A 20,405-nucleotide genomic window follows, 5' to 3' on the forward strand; every position below is an offset into this window, starting at 1 on the left:
GGGTTGGGGGGAGGGGGGAGCGGCGCGGGCGGAAGCGGCCAGGAAGGTCACTTCCGGCCTGGGCGCCCGTCCCCCTGACCCCAGGGTCTGAGTCGCCGCTGCCGCCGCTGCCACCATCCGTGAGGGAGGCGCGAGGAGGAGGAGTGCGGCGCGGCGGCCCCGGGACCGAGGAGGTGAGGGGAGGGTGCGGGGGGCCGGAGGGGCGTGCGGCCAGGGCCGGGGGGCGCGCCTCCGGAGCCGGGCTGCGGACGGGGGGCGGGCGGGAAGGCGGACGGCGAGCGCGACTGGGCGTGAGTGCGCGTGCGCGCCGCTGGGGGGGCGTGAGGGCGCGCGGCCGGCGGGGCGGGGGGTCCCGCCGGGGAGCGCGTGCGGGGCGGGGAGTGCGCGTGCGCGGCCGTGCAGGTCGGGCGCGCGCTCGGGAGGAGCGCGCGTGCGCAGCGCCGGGGGCTTGGCCCTGGGGCTCGGCTCCGGGTGGGGTCGCCGCAGTCCCGGCTCCCAGCCACCGCCACCCCCCCTCCCCCCAAAATCCTGCCGGCCAGTGGTGGCCGGAAGTGGTGGCGACTCCGGAGGGAAGTTGAGGCCCCGGTGGGGGCGGGGGCCGCGCGGAGGAGCCTGCCTGACCGGAAGCCTGTCCCCCGCTCCTTCCCCTTTTCACAGCACCTGGGCCCGTTGCTGCCCCGGGCGGGCCGCGTGCGGACTTTGGTCCGGGCGGTAACCGCGGGCATTTCGGCGGCAGAGGCTCATTCATTCGCCGGGCGCGGGCGGGGGCGGAGAGCGCGTGCGCCCCGCGAGGGGGAGCGGCTGGGCCAAGGTCAGGCCCCGTGTGGTCCGCGGTGCAGGGCGAAGGCGGCGGCGGCCGGGCCCGCTGGGTTCCCCGCTCCCGGCCGCCAAGGGGGACACCCCAGGCCACGGAGTTGAGGGCCCCTCGGACCCGCGGGGTCCTGCCAGATCAGACGGAAAAGTGACCCACAGGCTTGAGAGGCGGCAGCGGGAGTGGACACAGGGTCCGCGGTGCGGGCACCAAGGACAGGGCCCGGGGCAGGGACGCAGAGCTGGACACAGCCCCACCCGCTGTCCAGGACCCTGTGGAGAGGCCGCGGGAGCCCGGGGCGGGGGGGGGCCATCAGCCCGGCCCAGAGGAGGGACTTGGCTGGGCTCCCCGGTGTTGGCTGGTGCCAGGCCCCAGGTTGGGCAATGCCGAGGGCCCCGGGCGCGGCGGAGCGGGCCTGGCCGGGCGCACAGGTGCCGCTGATCCTGGCTTAGCTCCTCCGGAGTCTGTAAGCCTCTTTGCCGGCGCAGCTGGCCGCGCGGCCGCCTCTGCCCGGGGAGCGTTCATATCAGATTCCTCCTGGCCTTATCTCTCGTCTTTGCCTTTTCCTTCTGGAAGCCTCCCAGAGCCAGCCCGCCCCCCGTTCCCCGCCCCCGGGGTGCAGGGAGGGTGTATCCCGGCGCTGGCCCGGCTCTCGGGCAGACGCTCTGGGTCTGAACCCCAGCCCCGCACTCAGACCTCTGGGACCTTAGGTAAGGCAGCTGGGGCTCTGCCCGGATGGAGCAGGGATGGCGACAGTGTTGACCTTGGAGGGCCTCCTTCCCACACCCCGCGGAGGGGGTAGGGGGTGCAGAGGGCCGCGAAGCCAGGTGCCCCCGGGCTGCCCACTGCCCCTTCTCCAGCCCCGTGACCTTGGCCCTGTCACTTCCTCTTCCCCTAAGGTGGCGAGCACAGCCCACTCTTCATTGGACAAGCCGTGTCCGCCCTGTGTGGCCACGCGGCCGGTGCAGCCCCTGCTCGGGCGGGAGGGGAGGTCCGTGGGCACGCACGGCTCGGGGCTCCCAGGGGCCAGGCCCAGGGCCGGGCAGAGGGGTTGGGGGTGCAGAGCGGTTCCCGGAGCCCTGGGAGCCCCGCTGGGGGTGATGTTACCCGCGTGCTCTCCTGGTTCTTGACTTTGTACAGGGAAGATTTCACAACGCGAGTTCAGGTGACTGAGTACATTTATTACAGCGGGACCGCGGCGCGAAGGAGGGACTTGAGAAGAGGAGGAAAGATCACAGTGGCAGGAATGAGCCTGGTCTTGGCTGCCTTGGCCCTTAGAGAGCAAGTCAGGGAGGCACCAGAAGCGAGCCAGCCGGTGTTACAGAGAAGGGCCCTGGAGAAAGGGCGCAAGGACACACCCCTTAGGGCGGAGGGAGAGGTGGGTGCCGGGTTCTTTGTCTTAAAGGTTTTTTTTAATCCTCACCCTAGGATATTTCCCATTGATTTTAGAGAGTGAAAGAGAGAGAGAGAGAGAGAGAGAGAGAGAAAGCCAGAGAGAAACAGCGATGTGAACACATCGGTTGGTTGCCTCCTGCACATGCCCTGTCCAGGGCCCAGGCTGGGGAGGAGCCTGCCACCGAGGTCCGTGCCCTTGACGGGAATCGAACCCGGGACCCTTCAGTCCGCAGGCCTCCCCTCTGTGCACTGAGCCACACCGGCCAGGGCTGTCTTACAGGTTTCACTCTGTTGTGGAAAGGCAGGGTTTCTAGGGGAAGCCTGGGGGAGGGCCTCAGTAGGATATTCGGCAGCGTTCCAGGTGTGTCCCTCAGGGCTGTGGTCACTGCTGACTGGTCAGCACCAGGGCAGGGGTCACAGGTCACTGCAGCGGGTCCTGTCGGCAGGCACTGTTGTTTTGTCCGCCCTTGCCACTTTCCCCGCCTGGAGCTGAGCCACCCAGGCCTGGATGTTATCTCTGGTTTGACCAAAACTCTGTCTCCAGGGTCCGCAGACCCGAGGCCTTGTTCCTCAGCATTTGATGCTGCCAGAACCTCACCGCCTGAGGGCTGGTGCTGTATGTACCCCGAGAATTGCACAAAGGACCCCCAAAAAGTCAAATTAAGGAGTCTTTATTCAAAAGCCGGCGGCTGCGCGGGGGCATTAGCTCTCCAAATCTCGAAGCCCCGAGTGACTCCAGTACCGAACTTATAAGGACGAAAACCACGTCCTGCTGGATGTTGGAATGTGGAGCGATCCTGTGAAAGCAGGTTGTACGGAAGCAAACTGAGCAAAGTTAGTTATCGCTACAAGTTAATTATAGTTTTAGTTCTTGGAGCCATTGAGTCAACGGACAACATTCCTGAAGCCACTGAGTCAACGGGAAAGCCATTAAAGCAGTGTTTGCGGTTCTGGTCCGCGGGCACAGGAGCATAACCTGTAAAGCCGTAGTGTTGGCTGGCAACATGATGGGTGGTTTGTGAGTTTCCAGGTCTCCTGCTGCAAACGGAGGTTTGACTCCCGTTGTGTCAGCAGCAGGTGTGCACAGCAGCCCGAATGGCAGGGTAACGTTTATACAGCAGCTTCTCCCGAGACGAGTGTCACTGCCTCACCGCTTCGCCTGATGCTCGGGGAGAGGCTGTGCGAGGGAGGGGGCCGGTGCCGGACGGGCCAGTGTGCATCGCTGTTTCCCTCCCACTCGCCGAGGAACCCTGCTTCAGGGAGGATGCCCAGGGCGGTGGGCTGTCCCGTCTCCAAGGACAGAGGACCTGACCAAGGGACCCTGGACTCCAGGAGGCCAGTGGCAAAGGCCTCCTGACCTCACGCTCCTCCCTGACGGTGAAGGTGCCCGCTCTCGCTCACCGAGCACTGCCAGGTGCCTGCCTGTGCCCCACTCTCTCAGAGCCCCCAGAGGCCGGGGGTGGAGGTGGTCCCGTGTTAGGGGACTGAGTCCAGTGCAGGCCCCGCACAGCAATGGGCACGGCTGCCGGCGGTTCCAGAGCTCGGCCCTTCCCGGGGAGGCACGCTGGGGACTGACTCCCTCTGCCCGAGGTTGGGGTCTGGGGGGCCAGGCTGCTGACCTGCGGCCTCGTAGGCATCTGTCATGGGGCTGGGGGTGCCGCCAGCTGCTGGCTGACTCTGAGACCAGCCCCAGATGTCAGGCAGGACTCTCACGGGGGCAGGAGGGGAGCTGGGGCTGTCGCACCACCAGACCAGCAGCCCTGCTGCAGGAGCACAGGGCGCGGGGTTTCCCGGTCAGTCTGCCCTGGCCTCTGGGCTCAGAACACCGCTTCTCTCCCGAGGGAAAGGGGAGCCTGTGTGGCCTCACTGATGCTGGGGGCCCAGCCTCCAGCCCAGGCGAGTCAGAGCTGGGCTCCTGGGGCTGCTGTGTGCGGGTCTGTGCTGGAGCCAGCCCCTCTCCTCCCAGCGCTCGCAGTCTGCTGGGGTTGGGATGGGATGGGGGTCCCCCAGGGATGCAGGACTCAGCTGTAGTGATGGGAGGGGCAGGGACAAGTGCCATGTCCTAGGGGAGGGGCAGAGCTGCCCTGGAGACCGGCCGGCCCGGGACCCCCAGCCTGCTGCTCTGGCGGTGACGCTGGCCACTGCCCTCTTGTCTGAGCTCCGTCAGCAGTACTGGGCCCTCACCAAGTGCCTGGCTCAGGGGCACCTCACACCTCCACTCACTGATCCTGACGCCAAGGTCACGTGGGGGGGGGCGGCGAGCCCGGCCCGGCAGCCTGCCGCAGCTTGTCCTCCTCTCCCCGGGTGGTTGGGGATCAGGCTATGGTGCCCACAGCACATCGTGCCCACACACCCCGCGCCTGGGGTCTTCAGGGGGCCTGTGCCTGGTGAACGTTCGTTCTGCTGTTTGAGAGGCAGGACAGTGAGCTGAGGGCAGGCTTCCTGGGGGAGGTGCTGTTGTCGTGGGCCTGGCAGCAACCCTGGAAGCGCCTGCAAGAAAGGCCAGGGCCGGAGAGTGCCGCCGCCCCCCCCCCCCCCCCCAGGCTAGGCCGGCCGGAGAGGGGCGACAGCACAGGTGGCCGGGGTGCTCCAGGGTTTTGGCCTGCAGAGCGTCTTTGTTAAAACAATTTTCAGTTACTCACCAACTTTTAAAATCTGGAAATGCTGGTTGGCAGCAGGTGGCCAGGGCTGTGTCCCTGCCACTCCCAGGTGGGCCTGCCGCAGGTCAAGGTTCTAGGAGTTCTAGAACTTCTCCGTCTCTGCAGAAAGGGAGTGTGCGGCCCAGTGTGCGCCCTGGGGAGCTGCCGAGGACAGACGGTGGCTGGCAGCGAGGTGTGAGTCTGGGAGGCCTGGAGGCCAGGTGGTGAGGGGGGAGGAATAAAGCAGTGAGGCTCCCAGAGGCACCTGCTCAGGCGAGAGCAAGGAGGAGCGGGGCCTGCCTTGTCAGCTCTGTCACCCACCCTGGGACCGAGGGAGGCGCAGGTCACAGCTGGGACTAATCTCCCACCCGCCCAGGCGGGGGGACTCTGTACAGACCCTGCTGGGGGCGGGGATGCTCTGGCCGCAGGGGGGGGGGGGGGCACCAGGTTTGGGGCCCAGAGGGAGGGGCAAAGAGCTCACACAAAAGGGAAGTGGGGGCAGGCTCGTGCTGTGGGGCTTCCCACTGCGGCCTGTGGCCCAGGAGTGACCGCGGCTGCAGTCGGTGTGAGGGTCCGAGGCGGCGCTGAGTCAGCAGCTGTGGGCAGCAGCCTGGAGGAAGCACCTGTGGACGCTGGGGGAGGGGGAGGCCTGCGATGTGATCTGGGGCAGGCGCCTGGGGCGGGGACCCAGCTCACCCTGGAAAGGTGAGCCGGCAGGCCGCGGTGGGGGACTGGCAGGCTTTCCAGAGGCGCGGTGGGCTGGGAGTGAGGGGCGAGGGCAGTGCGTTGCCGGGGGGACAGGTGTTGGAGTCGGTGCAGGGCACGTGCGGGGGGCTGGGTGAGGCGGGGTGACGTGACCTGAGCCGCCTGTAAAACCCAGCGTGCCGAGGGGATTCCCACGCTGCCCGCTCAGGGCTGTTGGTGTCGGCTGGGGGGTGTCTGTCAGCACAGCGCTCTGGGGGCCTCCTGTGGTCCCCCAACTGCCTGTGTGGGCGCGCGTCCACGGACTCGCACTTGTTCGCTGGGCCAGTGTTTCGGGGAGCACATGGCCCCGCCTCCTGTGGGAGGGCCGCGGAGGAGCCGCAGGTGTCCGTCCGCTGTCTGCTGTGGGCACTCGGGCCCTGTGACCCTGCCTCTGTGGGGCGTGTGCTGTGTGGTGTGGACCTGTCATTTCTGGGGGGGGGGCAGAAGTGGTTTGCGGGTCCCACGGTCCCCCCGCAGTGCACGGCTCCTGCACCCCGTCCGGCCCACCTGTCGCTGCTCTCGTGCCCACCAGCAGCGTGCGGCCCGCACCGGCTTCATGTGCACGTGGGTCCCCGTGGCGGCGACGTTGGGCATCTTGTCACCTGCCTGGCAGCCCCGGGCACGTTCTCTTTGGAGACATGGCTGTTCTGATCCTTTGCCTTTAAGAAATATATACTTTTATTAATTTCAGAGAGGGAGGGAGAGGGAGAGAGGGATAGAAACATCAGTGATGAGAGAGGACCATGGATCGGCTGCCTCTTGCACGCCCCACACTGGGGATGGAGCCCGCAACCTGGGCCTGTGCCCTGACGGGGAATCAAACCGTGGCCTGGTTCATAGGTCGATGCTCAACCACTGAGCCAGGCTGGCCCGGCCCCTTTTTAACGTTTGTTTGGAAGGAGTGACTTACAAAGATGTGTTCGTCTGTGGTGTGAGGTGGAGGGGGGTAAGGGGAGCACACATGCACGTGACTGCAGGGTGGGCGTCAAGGCTGAGAAGTAGCCACTGGATTTGGTGACCAGAGGGTGGGAGGGGGCAGTGGTTAGGGAGTGGCCGGGAGGTCAGGGGAGGAGATGGAGGGGAAGCAGGGGGTGGGGAGAAAGCCAGCAGGTACATGAGAGCGGGTCTGGGGCAGAGAGCAGACAGTGGGGGGCAGCGTTTCCTGCCAGGGGAGGAGGAGAAGCCAGGAGGCTGCAGGGAGGAGGCTGGCAGCAGAAGAAAGCGGGTAATTGGCGGGCAGGCTTCCAGGGAGGTGGGAGGGAGCTAATAACACAATAACAGTAATTTGTCTGCAGCTTACCAGCCCCGGGCCCCACAGCTCTGCCTGCTAATTGGGTCGCCCCAGGGCCCAGCCAGCCCGGGGTGGCTGGGGAGCGGGGACTGTGGGGGGCTTTGAGCTTCCAGCTGAGAACTGGGGGAGCTGGGTGGGAGGCTGAGCAGGACAGGAGCCCCCTTGCAGCCTCAGAAGTTGTCCCATTCCAGGGTCAGGCTGGCTCCGCATTGCCCTCCGCGCTGTGGGCCCTGCTAGTGGTTTGGGGCTGCCCAGGCCACGGCCCTGGTTTCTCGACTGTGCAGTCACCCCGGGGGGAGGGGGCAGGACCAGAGGCTCAGCAGCTGTGTGAGTGAGTAAGGGACTGAGCAGGCGGGCGAGGAAGGACCTGCGTCACCTGCAGGGAATGCCCCTTATTTAAGTGTTACGTGCAATCTTCAGTAGTTTCTTTAAAAATATATTTTTACTGACTACAGAGAGGAAGGGAGAGAGAGATAGGAACATCAATGATGGCAGAGAATCACTGATCCGCTGCCCCCTGCCCACAACCTGGGCATGTACCCTTGACCGGAATCGAACTGGGACCCTTCAGTCCGACCCTCCAGCAGCCAGGGCTGCATGCCCTTGAGGCTCCCCAGGACCCTCGCAGCTGGCACCCTCCTGGTCCTCACGTGCGGCTCGGCAGGCACCTGCGGGCTGAGGCCCAGTGCATGCAGGTCCCTGAGAGGCACAGGCCCCACCCCCACCCGCCAGTCCCGGTCGCCTCCCCGCTGTCTGCAGGGAGCAAGGTCCCCTGCCTTGCAGGCTCTTAGGGTTTCCAGCTGGGAGGACTCAGGTAACAGGAGCCTGAGAACTGTTTCCATGGCCGGGAGGCCGGGCCGGGCTGGAGCCGCAGGGCGGCAGGGGACTGGGACACAGGGGAAGAGGTCCTGTGACCACAGTCTGCACAGATTTCTCCCTCCGCCGGCCTCCCTGCCGCCAGAGATAAGACTTCCTCCTGCACAGCGGCACTCTCCCCGGGTGGGGGTGGGAAGGGGAGGGGAGGGGAGGGGAGAGCTGCTCCAGGAAGAAGGGCTGAGCACTTGTTGTACCTGCTGTGGCCTTGAAGTCAAGATTAACCAGCCGAGTGGACTGTTCAGGGCAGATTTTTTTCTCGAGACCAGCCCTCCTGCTTCGTCCCCCCCTCACTGTCTTCCTGGCTCTCCCGCATGGAAACCATGTGCGTGGCGTTTCCGTGTTGGTCTCTGCTGTGCCCTGGCAGTGGGCTCCTGGCTGTAAGCACCTGCGGGGCGCGTGGGGGTCTTAGGTGCCGACCTTGACCGCTGCAGACAGGACCACCGTCCCGGACTGCTTAGCCCAGGACGGCCCCCGACTCCCCTGGAGGGAGAGGACGCCTGCTGCCCCCGCTGGAGGCTCGGCGGCAAGTCCCCCTCTGGCTGCGAACCCGGCTACTCCAGGCAGCACCGGAGCCCCTGGCAAACGAGTTTGGCCAGGAAGGCAGAGCAGCAGCCTCTCCCGCCCACCGCCACCGCCACCCACACATGCCCGGCAGCTTCCTATTCATTCTTTTCCGCATGTTTAATGTTGACGGTGTAAACAGAAGGCCACGCAACTGTTTAAAGCCTACCCGCTTTTTAACTGGGCCATGCACGCTGCAACATTCCCCTTTACCAACACGTGCAGTTCCCTGTCGTTCACACACAGCGAGCAGCCCTCCTGCCAGAGATACCCGAGTGCCAGCCGCTCTGTCCTGGACACCCGGGCGGCCCTTGGTGGCTGCCCCTCTCGCCCGCCTCTGGGTCCTCTGGTTTCCGGCCGATGTTAGGAGCAGCACTGCCCTGGCAGCGCGGGCACCCCTGGGGCAGAGCCAGGGCACCCCTGGGGCAGAGCCGCAGACTCCCCTGGTAACTGCTTCCCCCCCAAGGACCCGCCAGGCCGTTCCCACAGCGGCTGCGGGGCGACCGGCGTGGGCCCCTGTGGGTGCCCGTGTCTACCAGGTGTGGCCCGAGTGCCCAAGATTATTACTTTTAAATATATTTTCGTTGATTCTAGAGAAGAAGGAAGAGGGAGGTAGAAACATCAATGACGAGAACCAGTGATCGGCTGCCCCCTCACGCTCCCCTCTGGGGATGGAGCCCACAGCCCCGGCATGCGCCCTGACCAGGAACTGAACCGAGGCGCAACCTCTGCGCCACGCCGGCCAGGCGGCCCCTGCGCCCTCCCATGTCACACACAGCCCTCGTGGCCACCAGGACACCCACTTGCAGTCTCCCCTCAGCACAGAGGCCCTCCATCCCTTACTGTAAACGACTGGGAAAGGAAGGTTTCAGGAAAAGGTTACAGTCGCTCTCCTGTCATCAGCAGGGCAGCTGCTTCCCGGCGGTGCCACCTGTGGGCGCCCCCTGCTGCCCTCACTGCCCGCCCACGGGGCTCCGGTTCCTTCCAGTTTTCCCTGATCGGAATCTCGCTGTGATGACCTTTTTTGGTGCAAGAAGTTTGTGTTGAGCCGGAGGAGCGGTCACCGGCCAGGGGCCACCTCGATGGGCCGGGTCACGTGGGCCGTGTCGGTTTCACTGCCGGGCAGCCTGTTGCAGGTGCTGGGCACCCAGTGGTCACAGGGCCACTAGGAGGGGGGAGGGGTGTCTCTGAGGAAGGAACAGCCCGCGGCCCAGGGGAAGATTGTTGCAGGCGGGCAAGTCTCCCTCTGAGGCCTGAGCCCCCGTCCTAAGCCCCCACCCACCGGGTGACCTCGCGGCCCCGCCTCGGCCGGTGTGCTGGCTTCAGCTTCGGCATCTGCTAAACGGTGTGACGGTGCCCCCTTCGCACCGCTTCTCCTGCAGGCCAGGCCTCCTGGCCCTGCGGGGTTCCGTACCTGAGAGTGCGGGGAAGGGCGGGGGCCGCGTGTCCGCAAGTCTCCGCACGCGTGGGAAAGGAGGCCGGGGGTTCTGGACGGCTGCAGCCTGGGCGGTCCCCACCGTCCCGCTGTCCGCAGGGCCATGCGGGGCCTCAGCTCAAGCGCGGGTGGGAGCCGAGCGCCCCTGCCCTCCGGTGAGCTGTCCTGTTCCCTCCCTCCCGACAGGGACCCACACATGGAGCTGCGGGAAGAGGCCTGGTCTCCGGGGCCGCTGGATTCCGAGGACCAGCAGATGGCCAGTCACGAGAACCCAGGTGAGGCGGCCGGCGGTCAGCTGACCCGCGCCCTCGCCCTGACCCCTCCTGGGCTCCCTGGGATCACCCAGCCTCCCTCCGGAGGCCCCGCACCGTAAGCACCGTAACCCCGCCTGGGCGGACCCCGACAGGCCGCCTCCCCGCCCCTCGGTAGGCGTCCTTCCCCGAAGGCCACAGGCCGCTCCCCAGCACCCAGGGGCCCGGGCCGCCCCTGCTCCCCCAGAGCCCTGGGCCTGCCCCGTCTCTGTGGCCCTCGGTTTCCCCGGGCAGGAAACTAGGCCGGGGGCGGCCAACCCAGCGCCGGTGCTGGGAGACGGGCGGGACGGGCTGGGGGAGCCTGCCGCGGGGAGCGCTGGGCATCGGGGTTCCCAGGTGAGATCTCGCCCTTCAAACGCGGAAACGGGTGTCGCTCAGTCAGACATGGTCCGGGTTCAGTAAAACTCACCCCAAGGAGGCAGCGTGTTCCCGTCCCGGGCTTCCACCTCGGCCGGGGCGGCTTCGAGCCAGGACCTCGCCGCCACGTGGTCGCAGACGCTGCGTAAAGGGCCTGAGCGGAAGCACTTCCGGTTCTCCAGGCCCCGCCCCGCCCGCGCCGTAGCGGAAGTGAGCGGCCGCCTCGTCTCTAAAACGTCCTCCACACGGAGGCGCTGTCGGCGCCCCAGGACTGGTCCCCGGGGGGTGAGCGGGCCGACAGCCCCTCCCGCACCCGACGGAGGGGGGCCGCCCCATCGCCCCGGTTCCCTGGGCCGCCGCCCGCCTCCCTGCCACACGCGCGTGGCCTCCGTGCCCTTTAAACATTAGCTGGCGGGTCTGGTTCATGGAGGCAGTTCCACACGGTGACGGCTCCGCGTCGCCCCACCAGCCGCCCTGGGGGTGTGGGTTCGTGTTTGCCTGCGGCATTTTATTTATTTATTTATTTATTTTTAAGCTTTAAAAAAAAAAAATATTTTATTGACTTTTTACAGAGAGGAAGGGAGAGGGATAGAGAGTGAGAAACATCGATGAGAGAGAAACATCGATCAGCTGCCTCCTGCACGCCCCCTCCTGGGGATGTGCCTGCAACCACGGTCCATGCCCTTGACCGGAATCGAACCTGGGGCCCTTCAGTCCGCAGGCCCACGCTCTATCCACTGAGCCACACCCGTTACGACGTCCTGCGGCATTTTAAACCCCCACATTATCTCACTCCGCCTACACATTCCCCAGCAGATCAGGACTAAAACCCAAACAAGACCCCCCACCCGGCTACAACCGTGTGTCTCCCATGACCTGCCACTCCTGCTGCCATCCAGCACCCAGTCCGGGTCCAGGGTCCCAGGTTGTCTCCCTCCAACATGCGCGTGCGCCGGGGAGTCAGGGGAGTTTAGTTCTAAGGTTGCCGGTCACCTTCTTCAGACAACCTCCGAGGCGGGCCTCGCCCCCTGTCCAGCTGGCTGCCCCACGGTCATGCCGTCACCCCGTCACCCCCTGTTGGAAACCTCTCTGGGGGCCGCCCCTGGCGCACCAATAGGCCCTGCGGCCTGGCTGCGTCCCTGCGTCGGCTGAGCTCGGGCCGCCTGTGACGGACGGTGCTGGGCTCAGGCCCACGAGGTCTTTCTCCCGCTGGCCTGTCGGTGAGGGACGTGGGGCCTGGGGCGGGTCGGCGCATGGCAGGCGGGGCGGCCCCCATGGAAAGGTGAGTGGGCACCCCCAGGCAGCAGGCCCGCCTGCGGGGCTCTCTTCCCAACACAAGGAGCCGTCTGGCCCTGAGGCGCCCCAGTACCTCCGGCCGGTCCTCTGCCGGCTGCCCACAGAGGAGTGACCGAGGGGGAGAAGGACGGCCTGTGCGGAGGAGGAGCAGTGAGGGGGCGCTGAGCCCTAATGGGCAGAGAGGATCTGGACGATGGGGGCGGTGCCAAGGCCCCGGCAGAGCTCTGAGGAGGTCGGACCGCTCAGCAGAGCTCTGAGGAGGTCAGACCGCTCCGAAGAGAAAGTGGGCGGTGCCAGCCCAGGAGTCGCCCTGCGCCCCTCCCCGCCGGACACTGGACTCCGTGCGTCTCTCCTGCATGAGGCCGTCGGGCCTGCTGGGCCCCAACCGTGCGTCTCAACACCAGGATCAATGGCTGCACCGACCGCCCCACCATCCCTGCCTCCACAGCTGCCAGCGCGAGCCTCTTGAAATGGAGCCAGGTCCTGGCTCATCTGGAGGGGTGCCCATGCCCTGCACCGCTCACTGGCCTGTGACCCCCCTGGCACGGGACCCCAGCACGGACGCGTCCGCAGCGCAGACGGGAGCCCTAACTTGTTCAGCGTCACACACGGATTCCGCACAGTCAGCCTCTGGAGGCGCCTCGCCCAGCACGGGCCTCGCCAAAGAAGGGCTGCCCGCCGAAGCACATGCCGGGCGTGACCGGCGGAGGACAGTGCTGCGGGGAGCAAAGGTCCCGGGGAGAGTGGAGGGAAGACAGGAGGCAGCGAGGCGGGACCTGGGGGACCCCCCAAGAGTGGCTCCGCCAAAGGACTGGAATGGCCTGGGCAGCAGGCCGGAGGGCGGTGCCAGTGGTTAACTCGGCCACTGCTGTGCGATCCAGCGGCTGCCATGGGCCCTGAGATGAGCCTGGCCCAGCCATCGCCCCGGGAGGCCACCGGAACCGGAGGAAGGGCAGGCGGGCGTGGGAGGGAGCCTACTTCCTGGCGGCCCTGCAGCCCTCAGCGTGAGTCTCCCCGACAGGGACGTGGCCTCGGAGTCGCGGAGACTGGCTTGTTCAGGCTCAGGCCCTGCTGGGGCTCCTGGCGGGGGAAGGGGACTGACCGGCAGCCCGAGCGCCCTCCACCAGGAGAACAGCGTCCGGGCTCCTGGGGCTGGGAGCTGCCTGGGGCCCTCGGGGCAGGCCGAGCCTGGGACAGCCCTCCCAGCCCCCACCCCGTGGAGGAGGAGCCATGGGCAGCCTTTCCCCAGGTCGTCCCGGGTGAAAGACTCCCTCCCTGAGGCAGTGGCTTCACAGACCCGGTGCCCTGGGCCCCGGTGCGGACCAGGAGGTCGGGCTTCAGGACCCGGCGTCTGAAGAAGAGGTTCCAGCCCGTCCCCACCCCGCGGAGAAGCGGCTCGAGAGGCGGAGGGACACTCACCGGGGCCTGGCTGCCTCCGCCCTGCCGGGGGCTGTGGACCCCACAGCGAGTTCTACCGTCGTCAAGGCCTGAAGTCGTTTCCATGGTCACTTCCGGCCGCACACTCCCAGCCCCGCGTGTCTACGTGGGACTGAACTCAAGTTCCCGGGAGCAGGCCTCCCACCTGCCATTCATCCCCAGGCCAGCGCCCCGCTGTTGGTCGGTCCCTGACCTCGCCGCTCCGCTGTGCTGCCCAGTCAAGGGCGAAGACACCAGGGCGTTGGGGGAACCTCAGAAATGTTACCACACCCTGGCCGGTGTTGCCCAGTGGACAGAGCAGCGGCCTGCGGACCGAAGGGTCCCGGATTCGAATCTGGTCAAGGGCACGTACCTCAGTTGCAGGCTCCTCCCCGGCCAGAGCCCTTATCAGGGCTCATGCAGGAGCCAACCCATCCATGTGTGTCTCTCACATCAATGTATCTTGTGTCTTTCCCTCCCTCTTCCACTCTCCCTAAGAATCAATGGGAAAATATCCTCGGGTGAGGATTAAAAAAAGAAGAAGAAAATGTATCATTTCCTGTGTTGGACATCCGCCGGCAGGGTGTCCAGGCTCCTGAGCTGGTGCCCTGGCAGTGCCCGCGCTGCACCAACTCCCGGCTGTCATCACGGATTCTCCCTCCCTCCTGGGGGGGCGCTGCTGAGGTGCTGGGGTCAGCACAGGCCTCACCGCAGGTGGCGCACCATCTCACAGTGAACACGGGATCTGGGGCAGACCACGCCCCGGGCTGGCTGGCTCCCCTGCCTGCTGCCCTGGCCGCGGTCCGGGTGGCCCCCGCCTGGAGTTCCCAGGGTGGGATGTGAGGGGTGTGAGCCGGCCAGCGACAGGGTGACAGCCATCCAGGTCCATCTTGGGCCTTTAACTACAGGTCCCACGTGTGCGAGATGGAAGCGACCCCCAAAATGCATAGAAATACAGAGGGTCCCAACACTGAGGGGGGAGGATGACATCACCTACAGGGGAGGGAGCTCTGGCGACTGGGCAGCTCACTGAGAGGCCCCCTAGGGTGCGTGTCTGGGCCCCACATGGCAAGCCCATCTGCCTGGGACACACTGACAACATGTCTTAGGTACGAAGGTGTCCCTGTGAGCCCCCGATAGAGTTGGCGGGGATAAGCCAGCAGCCACAGCCTGCGGTGCTGGCGTCCACACATCAGTCCTCCCAGGTTCGCCAGCGGGAGCTCAGGGACAGTGTTGAGAGCTTGGTGCCCGTCTGTGTGGTGCTGGAGTGGGCAGAGGTGCGTGTGTGTGCATGTGTGTGGTGGGGGGAAAGGGGGTGCGCTGACAAAGCCCAGAGGTCAGAGCCGTGCAGGGGGCAGGCAGGAGGGCGGGTTGAAGCCCTGCCCTTAAAACGTGGTGGCAACCATGCTTGGGTAAAAATTGCTGTTTAATATTTTAACCCTGCTGACTTGGTTTCTGTAATTATCTGCTTGCTAAAATAATAGAAAAATTATTTTGATTTTCTGAACTTATATACGTTATCCCATTCGATCGAATACTCCATTGATTGTGGTTTGAATACCCCCATCGATTGTGATCTTACTGGTCTTTCGAAACACGTTCCTCTGCACCTGGAGACCAGGACAGCACAATTACTCTAAATGGCTCAGCGGCTCCAGATAATGTGTTTCCGCTGACTCAGTGGTCCTAAGACCCGAAACTATAATTAATCCATGTAAGATAACTAACTTGCTCAATCTAAGCTTCTGTAAATCTAAGCTTTTTGCAAACCAGGTTCCTCATTCCAAACCCCAAGAGGTAATCAATGCCTTTGTGCTATTTGCCTATATCAGTCTGATGTTTCGGCCAAGGGGGCACTGCGAGATTTGGAGAGCAATTGCCCCTAGTCCCGGCTTTGAAATAAATGTGGCTCCTTTCATTCCACTTCTTGGGGCTTCCTTATGTGATCCGCGGGGTACAACACCCTGGCCCGCCTGTGCGCTGATGCTGAAGGTCCTGCCCGAGCTGGTCTCTGACTCCCCCTCCCACTCTTGTCTTCCAGTGGACATCCTCATCATGGACGATGACGACGTGCCCACCTGGCCCCCCACCAAGCTGTCCCCGCCCCCTTCGGCGCCCCCGGCCGGCCCCCCGCCCCGGCCGCGCCCGCCGGCGCCCTACATCTGCAACGAGTGCGGCAAGAGCTTCAGCCACTGGTCCAAGCTGACGCGGCACCAACGCACGCACACGGGCGAGCGGCCCAACGCCTGCACCGACTGCGGCAAGACCTTCTCGCAGAGCTCGCACCTGGTGCAGCACCGGCGCATCCACACGGGCGAGAAGCCCTACGCCTGCTCCGAGTGCGGCAAGCGCTTCAGCTGGAGCTCCAACCTCATGCAGCACCAGCGCATCCACACGGGCGAGAAGCCCTACGCCTGCCCCGACTGCGGCCGCAGCTTCACGCAGAGCAAGAGCCTGGCCAAGCACCGGCGCTCGCACAGCGGCCTCAAGCCCTTCGTGTGCCCGCGCTGCGGCCGCGGCTTCAGCCAGCCCAAGAGCCTGGCGCGCCACCTGCGGCTGCACCCCGAGCTGTCGGGCCCCGGCGTGGCGGCCAAGGTGCTGGCGGCCAGCGTGCGCCGGGCCAAGGCGCCCGACGAGGCGGCGGCGGCGGACGGCGAGATCGCCATCCCGGTGGGCGACGGCGACGGCATCATCGTGGTGGGCGCGGCGGGGGAGGGCGCGGCGGGGGCGGCGGCGGCGGGCGCGGGGGCCAAGGCGCCGGGGCCCCGCTCCCGGCGCGCGCCCGCCCCCAAGCCGTACGTGTGCGTGGAGTGCGGCCAGGGCTTCGGGCAGGCGGCCGCGCTCCTGGCGCACCAGCGCGCCCAGCACGAGGACGCGCTCGGGGCGGGCGGCGAGGAGCCCGCGCACATCTGCGTGGAGTGCGGCGAGGGCTTCGTGCAGGGCGCGGCGCTGCGCAGACACAAGAAGGTCCACGCGGTGGGCGCGCCCTCCGTCTGCAGCCGCTGCGGACAGAGCTACTACCGCGCCGGCGGGGAAGAGGAGGACGACGGGGACGAGGCAGCGGGCGGCCGGTGCAGCGAGTGCCGCGGCGGGGAGGCCCGGTAGGGGTGGGGGCCCGGGGGGGCAGGGCCCCTCGGGCTCGGCGGGAGCGACGGCGCAGGACCCAGAGACCCGGGGAGAAAATGGACCGAGGGGCCCGGACCCGCAGCGACCTCCCTCCCGGGCCCGTCCCGGGGCGCAATGGCCTGGGGAGGGGCGCCGGGTGCTCCCCTCGCCACCTTGCCCGCTGCGCCCTCCCCGCGCCCGAGCGCGGACCTTGCTGCCCCCTGTAGGCTCTCGGCCGAGCCCGAGATAGACGATGTGAACTAGCGACCAAGCGACGACAAACCCACCCGCGAGACCAGTGCCCGCTTTCTCTTCCCCTCCGTCGGGGGCGTGACAGAGCCGAGAGCAATCGGGCCCTTCCTTTTGGAGGGGGGCCCAGGGAAGGGAAAGAGGGGTCCTTCTCCCTTTTAGAGTTTTCTTTTAATTGTACCCACCCCACCCCGTCACCATTATTTTCTCCCCTCCCGCGGGCCCCGTCCTCTTTCTCGCCCGAGCCCGCCCTCCCCGTCCTGGGTCGGGGGCGCTGGAGTGCGGAGCAGAGGGGCCCCTCGGAGAACCGTCCTGTTCCGCGGCCTGGGCGCGTGGAGGAGGGGTGCAGGGCCAATAAATGGCACTATCCGACTTCTGCTGTGCGTGGTTCTTGAGGGAGAGGGAGGAGGAGAGGCTGAGCAGGGGCCCTGCGCCGGGGCCGGGGTGTGGGCAGGGGCAGCCGCCTGGGAGCTGCCCGCGGAGACCGTGCGGAACCACCTGGGTGCGGGCTGCGCTGTTTTCCTAGAGAGGGACCCGGCCCGGGCACCTGCGGTGGCTGCGGACCTCCCAGGCTCGTGAGGGACGGGAGCTGACTGCTGCTTTGTTGTTTGGTTAATTGTCGCCCGAGGACAATTTTTTCATTGATCTTCTGGGAGAGTGGAAGAGAGGGAAACGGGTGTGAGAGGAAAACATGGCTTGGCTGTCTCCTGCTCGCGCCCGAAGGGCCGGGGAAGAGCCTGAACCAAGGAACGTCCCCCTCCCCTTGACCCGCATCGAACCCGGGCCCCTTCATTCCCCAGGCCGAGGCTCCATCCACTGAGCCGCACGGGCCAGGGCCACTGCTGCTTTCTAAAGTGGACACATGGGTCGTGCTCACTCCTGAGCGGGGGCAGGTGGCTTCATCTCCGCGGGGCGAAGGGCCCGCACCACGCCCCCGTCAGCTTCCCGGCGCCCCGTGGACCTCCCGGGTCGGCTTCCGGAGGACTGGCCAGAAACGCACCCTTCTCCCTCCTCACGTCCCCCGACGGGGGCAGAAGGCGGCCACTTCCCAGCCTCAGAGCGACCCTGGGAGCAGAACAGGGGCCTGCGGGAAGTTACGGTCTGCAGGGGCCAACCAGCCGGGAGGCGGCCGGGCGCAGCACGGGGTCCCGGCGCCTGTTGTCCAGGGCCTGACCGGGTCCCCCCAGTCGCTGTAGCGGCCAGTCCTGCAGCGGAGGGCTGCTGGGTGGGGGGCTCGTCAGGGTGGGCCCTCTGATGCCCTCCCGGTTCCCGGAACCCACGGCCAGGGTCCTGGGGACCCCCGTCCCTAGGATTTGGGAGGCGGCCGCGGGCTGCTCTGTCGTGGGGAGGGGAGTAGGGGGGGAGAGCCCTGCCAGGGCGTTTGCAGCCGGGCTGGACGGCGGAGGCTGTGCAGAGGCGGCCGGGGTTGGGGATGGGGAGGGAGGGCTCCGTGCCCCCGCTACTACAGCGGAGGAGAGGGGTTGGCGGCAGAGGAGGGGCTGGAGGAGGAGGAAGCGAAGTTTCCGGGTTGAGCCCTAATCTACCAGACGGGGCCCTGCTTCCCTGGAGCAGATCACTCCGCCCTCGGCCCCCCCCCCACCCCCCCCCGCCCCGACCCCCGCCTCAGGTGTGGAGACCCAGAGGCTCAAAACCACGTGCAGCCCGCCACCTGGCGAAGGGGTGTGGCTCTCCCGGACGCATGAGGCCGTCCTGTGCGTGATTGTCGGTCAGAAAGGCAGGTTTTCGAGGGCCATCACCTGCTTGGAATGGGTTTATTTTGAAAACTCAGGTCACTTTAAAGGGGGGAGGGGTGGGCCTTGGCCGGTATCTCAGTGGTTAGAGCTTTGGCCCACCTATCCAAGGGTCGCAGGGTCCCAGGGTCGATTCCTGGTCAAGGCACTTACCTTGATTGCATGTATTGGGGGTGGAGACTGTGCCGGAGGCAACCAATCTATGTGTCTCCCTCACTTTGATGTTTCTGTCTCCCCCCCACACTCTTCCTCTTTCTAAAAATCAATGAAAAAATATCGTCAGGTGAGGACTAACAACAATCTGGCTTCTGGCTTCTCGGGACAGTTAATCTGGCGTCACTGGGGATTCGTATTGAACGAGACACTTGGCTGGAGGTGTGTGTGGTGTGTGTGTCCTTCAGCGTCAGACACCCCCCAGCCAGAGGCAGGGGTGCCGATGGCTCTTGGTACCAGGACCCCCGAACAGGGGTCTTTGCAACTTGCAGGCCCAACCCACTTTGTGAGTCTCTTCCAATTGGTAGAGTTGGTTCTGGGGGCCAAGGGGGTGGCCTCTGGGATAAACACTCTACATACATTGCGACTGAGGAAGGCAACTACAGGTTCCATGCACATACGTACCACATCTGTGGTCGGAAAACTGCAGCTCAAGAGCCACATGCGGCTCTTTGGCCCCTTGAGTGTGGCTCTTCCTAAGCCTTAGGAGGACCCTAATTAAGTTAATAACAATGTACCTACCTATATAGTTTAAGTTTAAACAATTTGGCTCTCAAAAGAAATTTCGATCGTTGTACTGTTGATATTTGGGTCTGTTGACTAATGGGTTTGCCGGCCACTGTGCCACATCATGTTACATAAGGGCTGGAGCATCCACGGATTCTGGTATCCACTGGAGGTCCGGGGACCAATCCCCCATGCTACTGAGGAACAGCTATATGCATCTTTTAACAAAAATATTTTTCTTGATTTCAGAGAGGAAGAGAGTGGGAGAGAGAGAGAAGTGCCAATGATGAGATTCCTCGATCGCCTGCCTCCTGCACTCCCCACACTGGGAATTGAGCCTGCAACCCGGGCATGTGCCCTGACTGGGAATTCAACCGTGACCTCCTGCTCAACCACTGAGCCACGCTGGCTGGGCAACTATATGCATCTTTGTGTGTGTGTGTGTGTGTGTTATAATCCACTCATCATTTTCCTTCCGCTTACCTCACAAAGAGGCTGTGGGTGAGAGGGGGTGTTTCTGGCCTCCTCCATCTTGCCTCCTCTCCTGCTGGTGTGGACAAAGCCTGCCCAAGAACCACTCCCCGCCCCCCCCCCCAGCCCCCCACCGTGCCTCCAGGGCGAACCCTTCAGCACCGTGGACAGAGCCCACTGCGGGGTCTGAGTGACAGCTCAGCTTCCGCTTCCTCCATCACCTAAGAGGCCTTATCCCCGTTTCACAGATGAGGAAACAGAGGCTCAGGGGAGGGTGTCTCCCCCAGGTGCTAGGCAGCAGAACTTAAACGTCTGAACCAGACGCCCACAGCCACCCTGGTCCGTCCGCTCACAGAACAGGTGTGGCGGCCAGCTTGCAAAGCAGGAACCATTCTGATGGCTCACATCATTATGACAGATGGGGGCTATACTAGGGGCATCTGGGTCAGGGATAGATAGTTTGGTCACAAATAAGATTTTTTAAAAAAGGAATAGCTAGTTGGTGGAAAAGGTTACTTCCCAAGACACTTTTATACCCAGAGTCCTCATTCCTCACCCGACATTATCCTTCGAGAATACTCAGTGAATGACAAATGCCTTTTAAAATTAATCTGTCGCCCTACCTGGTTTGGCTCAGTGGATAGAGCGTTGGCCTGCGGACTGAAGGGTCTCAGGTTCAATTCCCGGTCAAGGGCACATGCCCGGGTTGTGGGCTGGATCCCCAGTGGGGGGCGTGCAGAGGCAGCTGATCCATGATTCGCTCTCATCATTGATGTTTCTCTCTCTCCTTCTCCCTTCCTCTCTGGAATCAATAAAAAACAGGGTTTTTTTTAGTTGTTTTTTTTTAAATTAAAGTAAAAGAATAAAGAAGGACACTGGACACGTTTGCCAAATGCTCAGTGTTTATTGGATCCACTCTGCAGGCTCAGAGGGAGGACAGGCACTGCCCAGCGACTCGGGTCCTACCTCCGAGGCGG

General features: G+C 64.8%; 1 protein-coding gene across 3 annotated transcripts; it reads left to right on the forward strand.

Annotated features, from left to right (window-relative positions):
- ZNF787 (zinc finger protein 787) lies at nt 1-16,858 on the forward strand. 3 transcript variants are annotated; one of them, XM_036306588.1, is made up of 3 exons: nt 1-173; nt 9,939-10,027; nt 15,174-16,858. In XM_036306588.1, the coding sequence occupies exons 2-3, from the start codon at nt 9,949-9,951 to the stop codon at nt 16,235-16,237; spliced, it is 1,143 nt and encodes a 380-aa protein (XP_036162481.1). In that variant the 5' UTR covers nt 1-173; nt 9,939-9,948; the 3' UTR covers nt 16,238-16,858. The 3 variants fall into 3 exon arrangements, with proteins under 3 accessions (XP_036162481.1, XP_036162484.1, XP_036162483.1); XM_036306591.1 differs by lacking the exon at nt 1-173 and adding an exon at nt 463-2,189; XM_036306590.1 differs by lacking the exon at nt 1-173 and adding an exon at nt 7,916-9,453.
- Nucleotides 16,859-20,405: the final 3,547 nt, after the last annotated feature.

Source organism: Myotis myotis, unplaced genomic scaffold, assembly GCF_014108235.1.
Source record: "Myotis myotis isolate mMyoMyo1 unplaced genomic scaffold, mMyoMyo1.p scaffold_m19_p_42, whole genome shotgun sequence".
NCBI classification, from domain to species: Eukaryota; Metazoa; Chordata; class Mammalia; order Chiroptera; family Vespertilionidae; genus Myotis; species Myotis myotis.

Excerpts from the sequence above, each read along its gene's own strand:
- ZNF787 (XM_036306588.1), top strand. The coding sequence starts at position 9,949 with ATGGAGCTGCGGGAAGAGGCCTGGTCTCCGGGGCCGCTGGATTCCGAG. Across the intron at positions 10,028-15,173 it reads GGCCAGTCACGAGAACCCAG|TGGACATCCTCATCATGGAC; the intron begins GTGAGGCGGCCG and ends CTTGTCTTCCAG.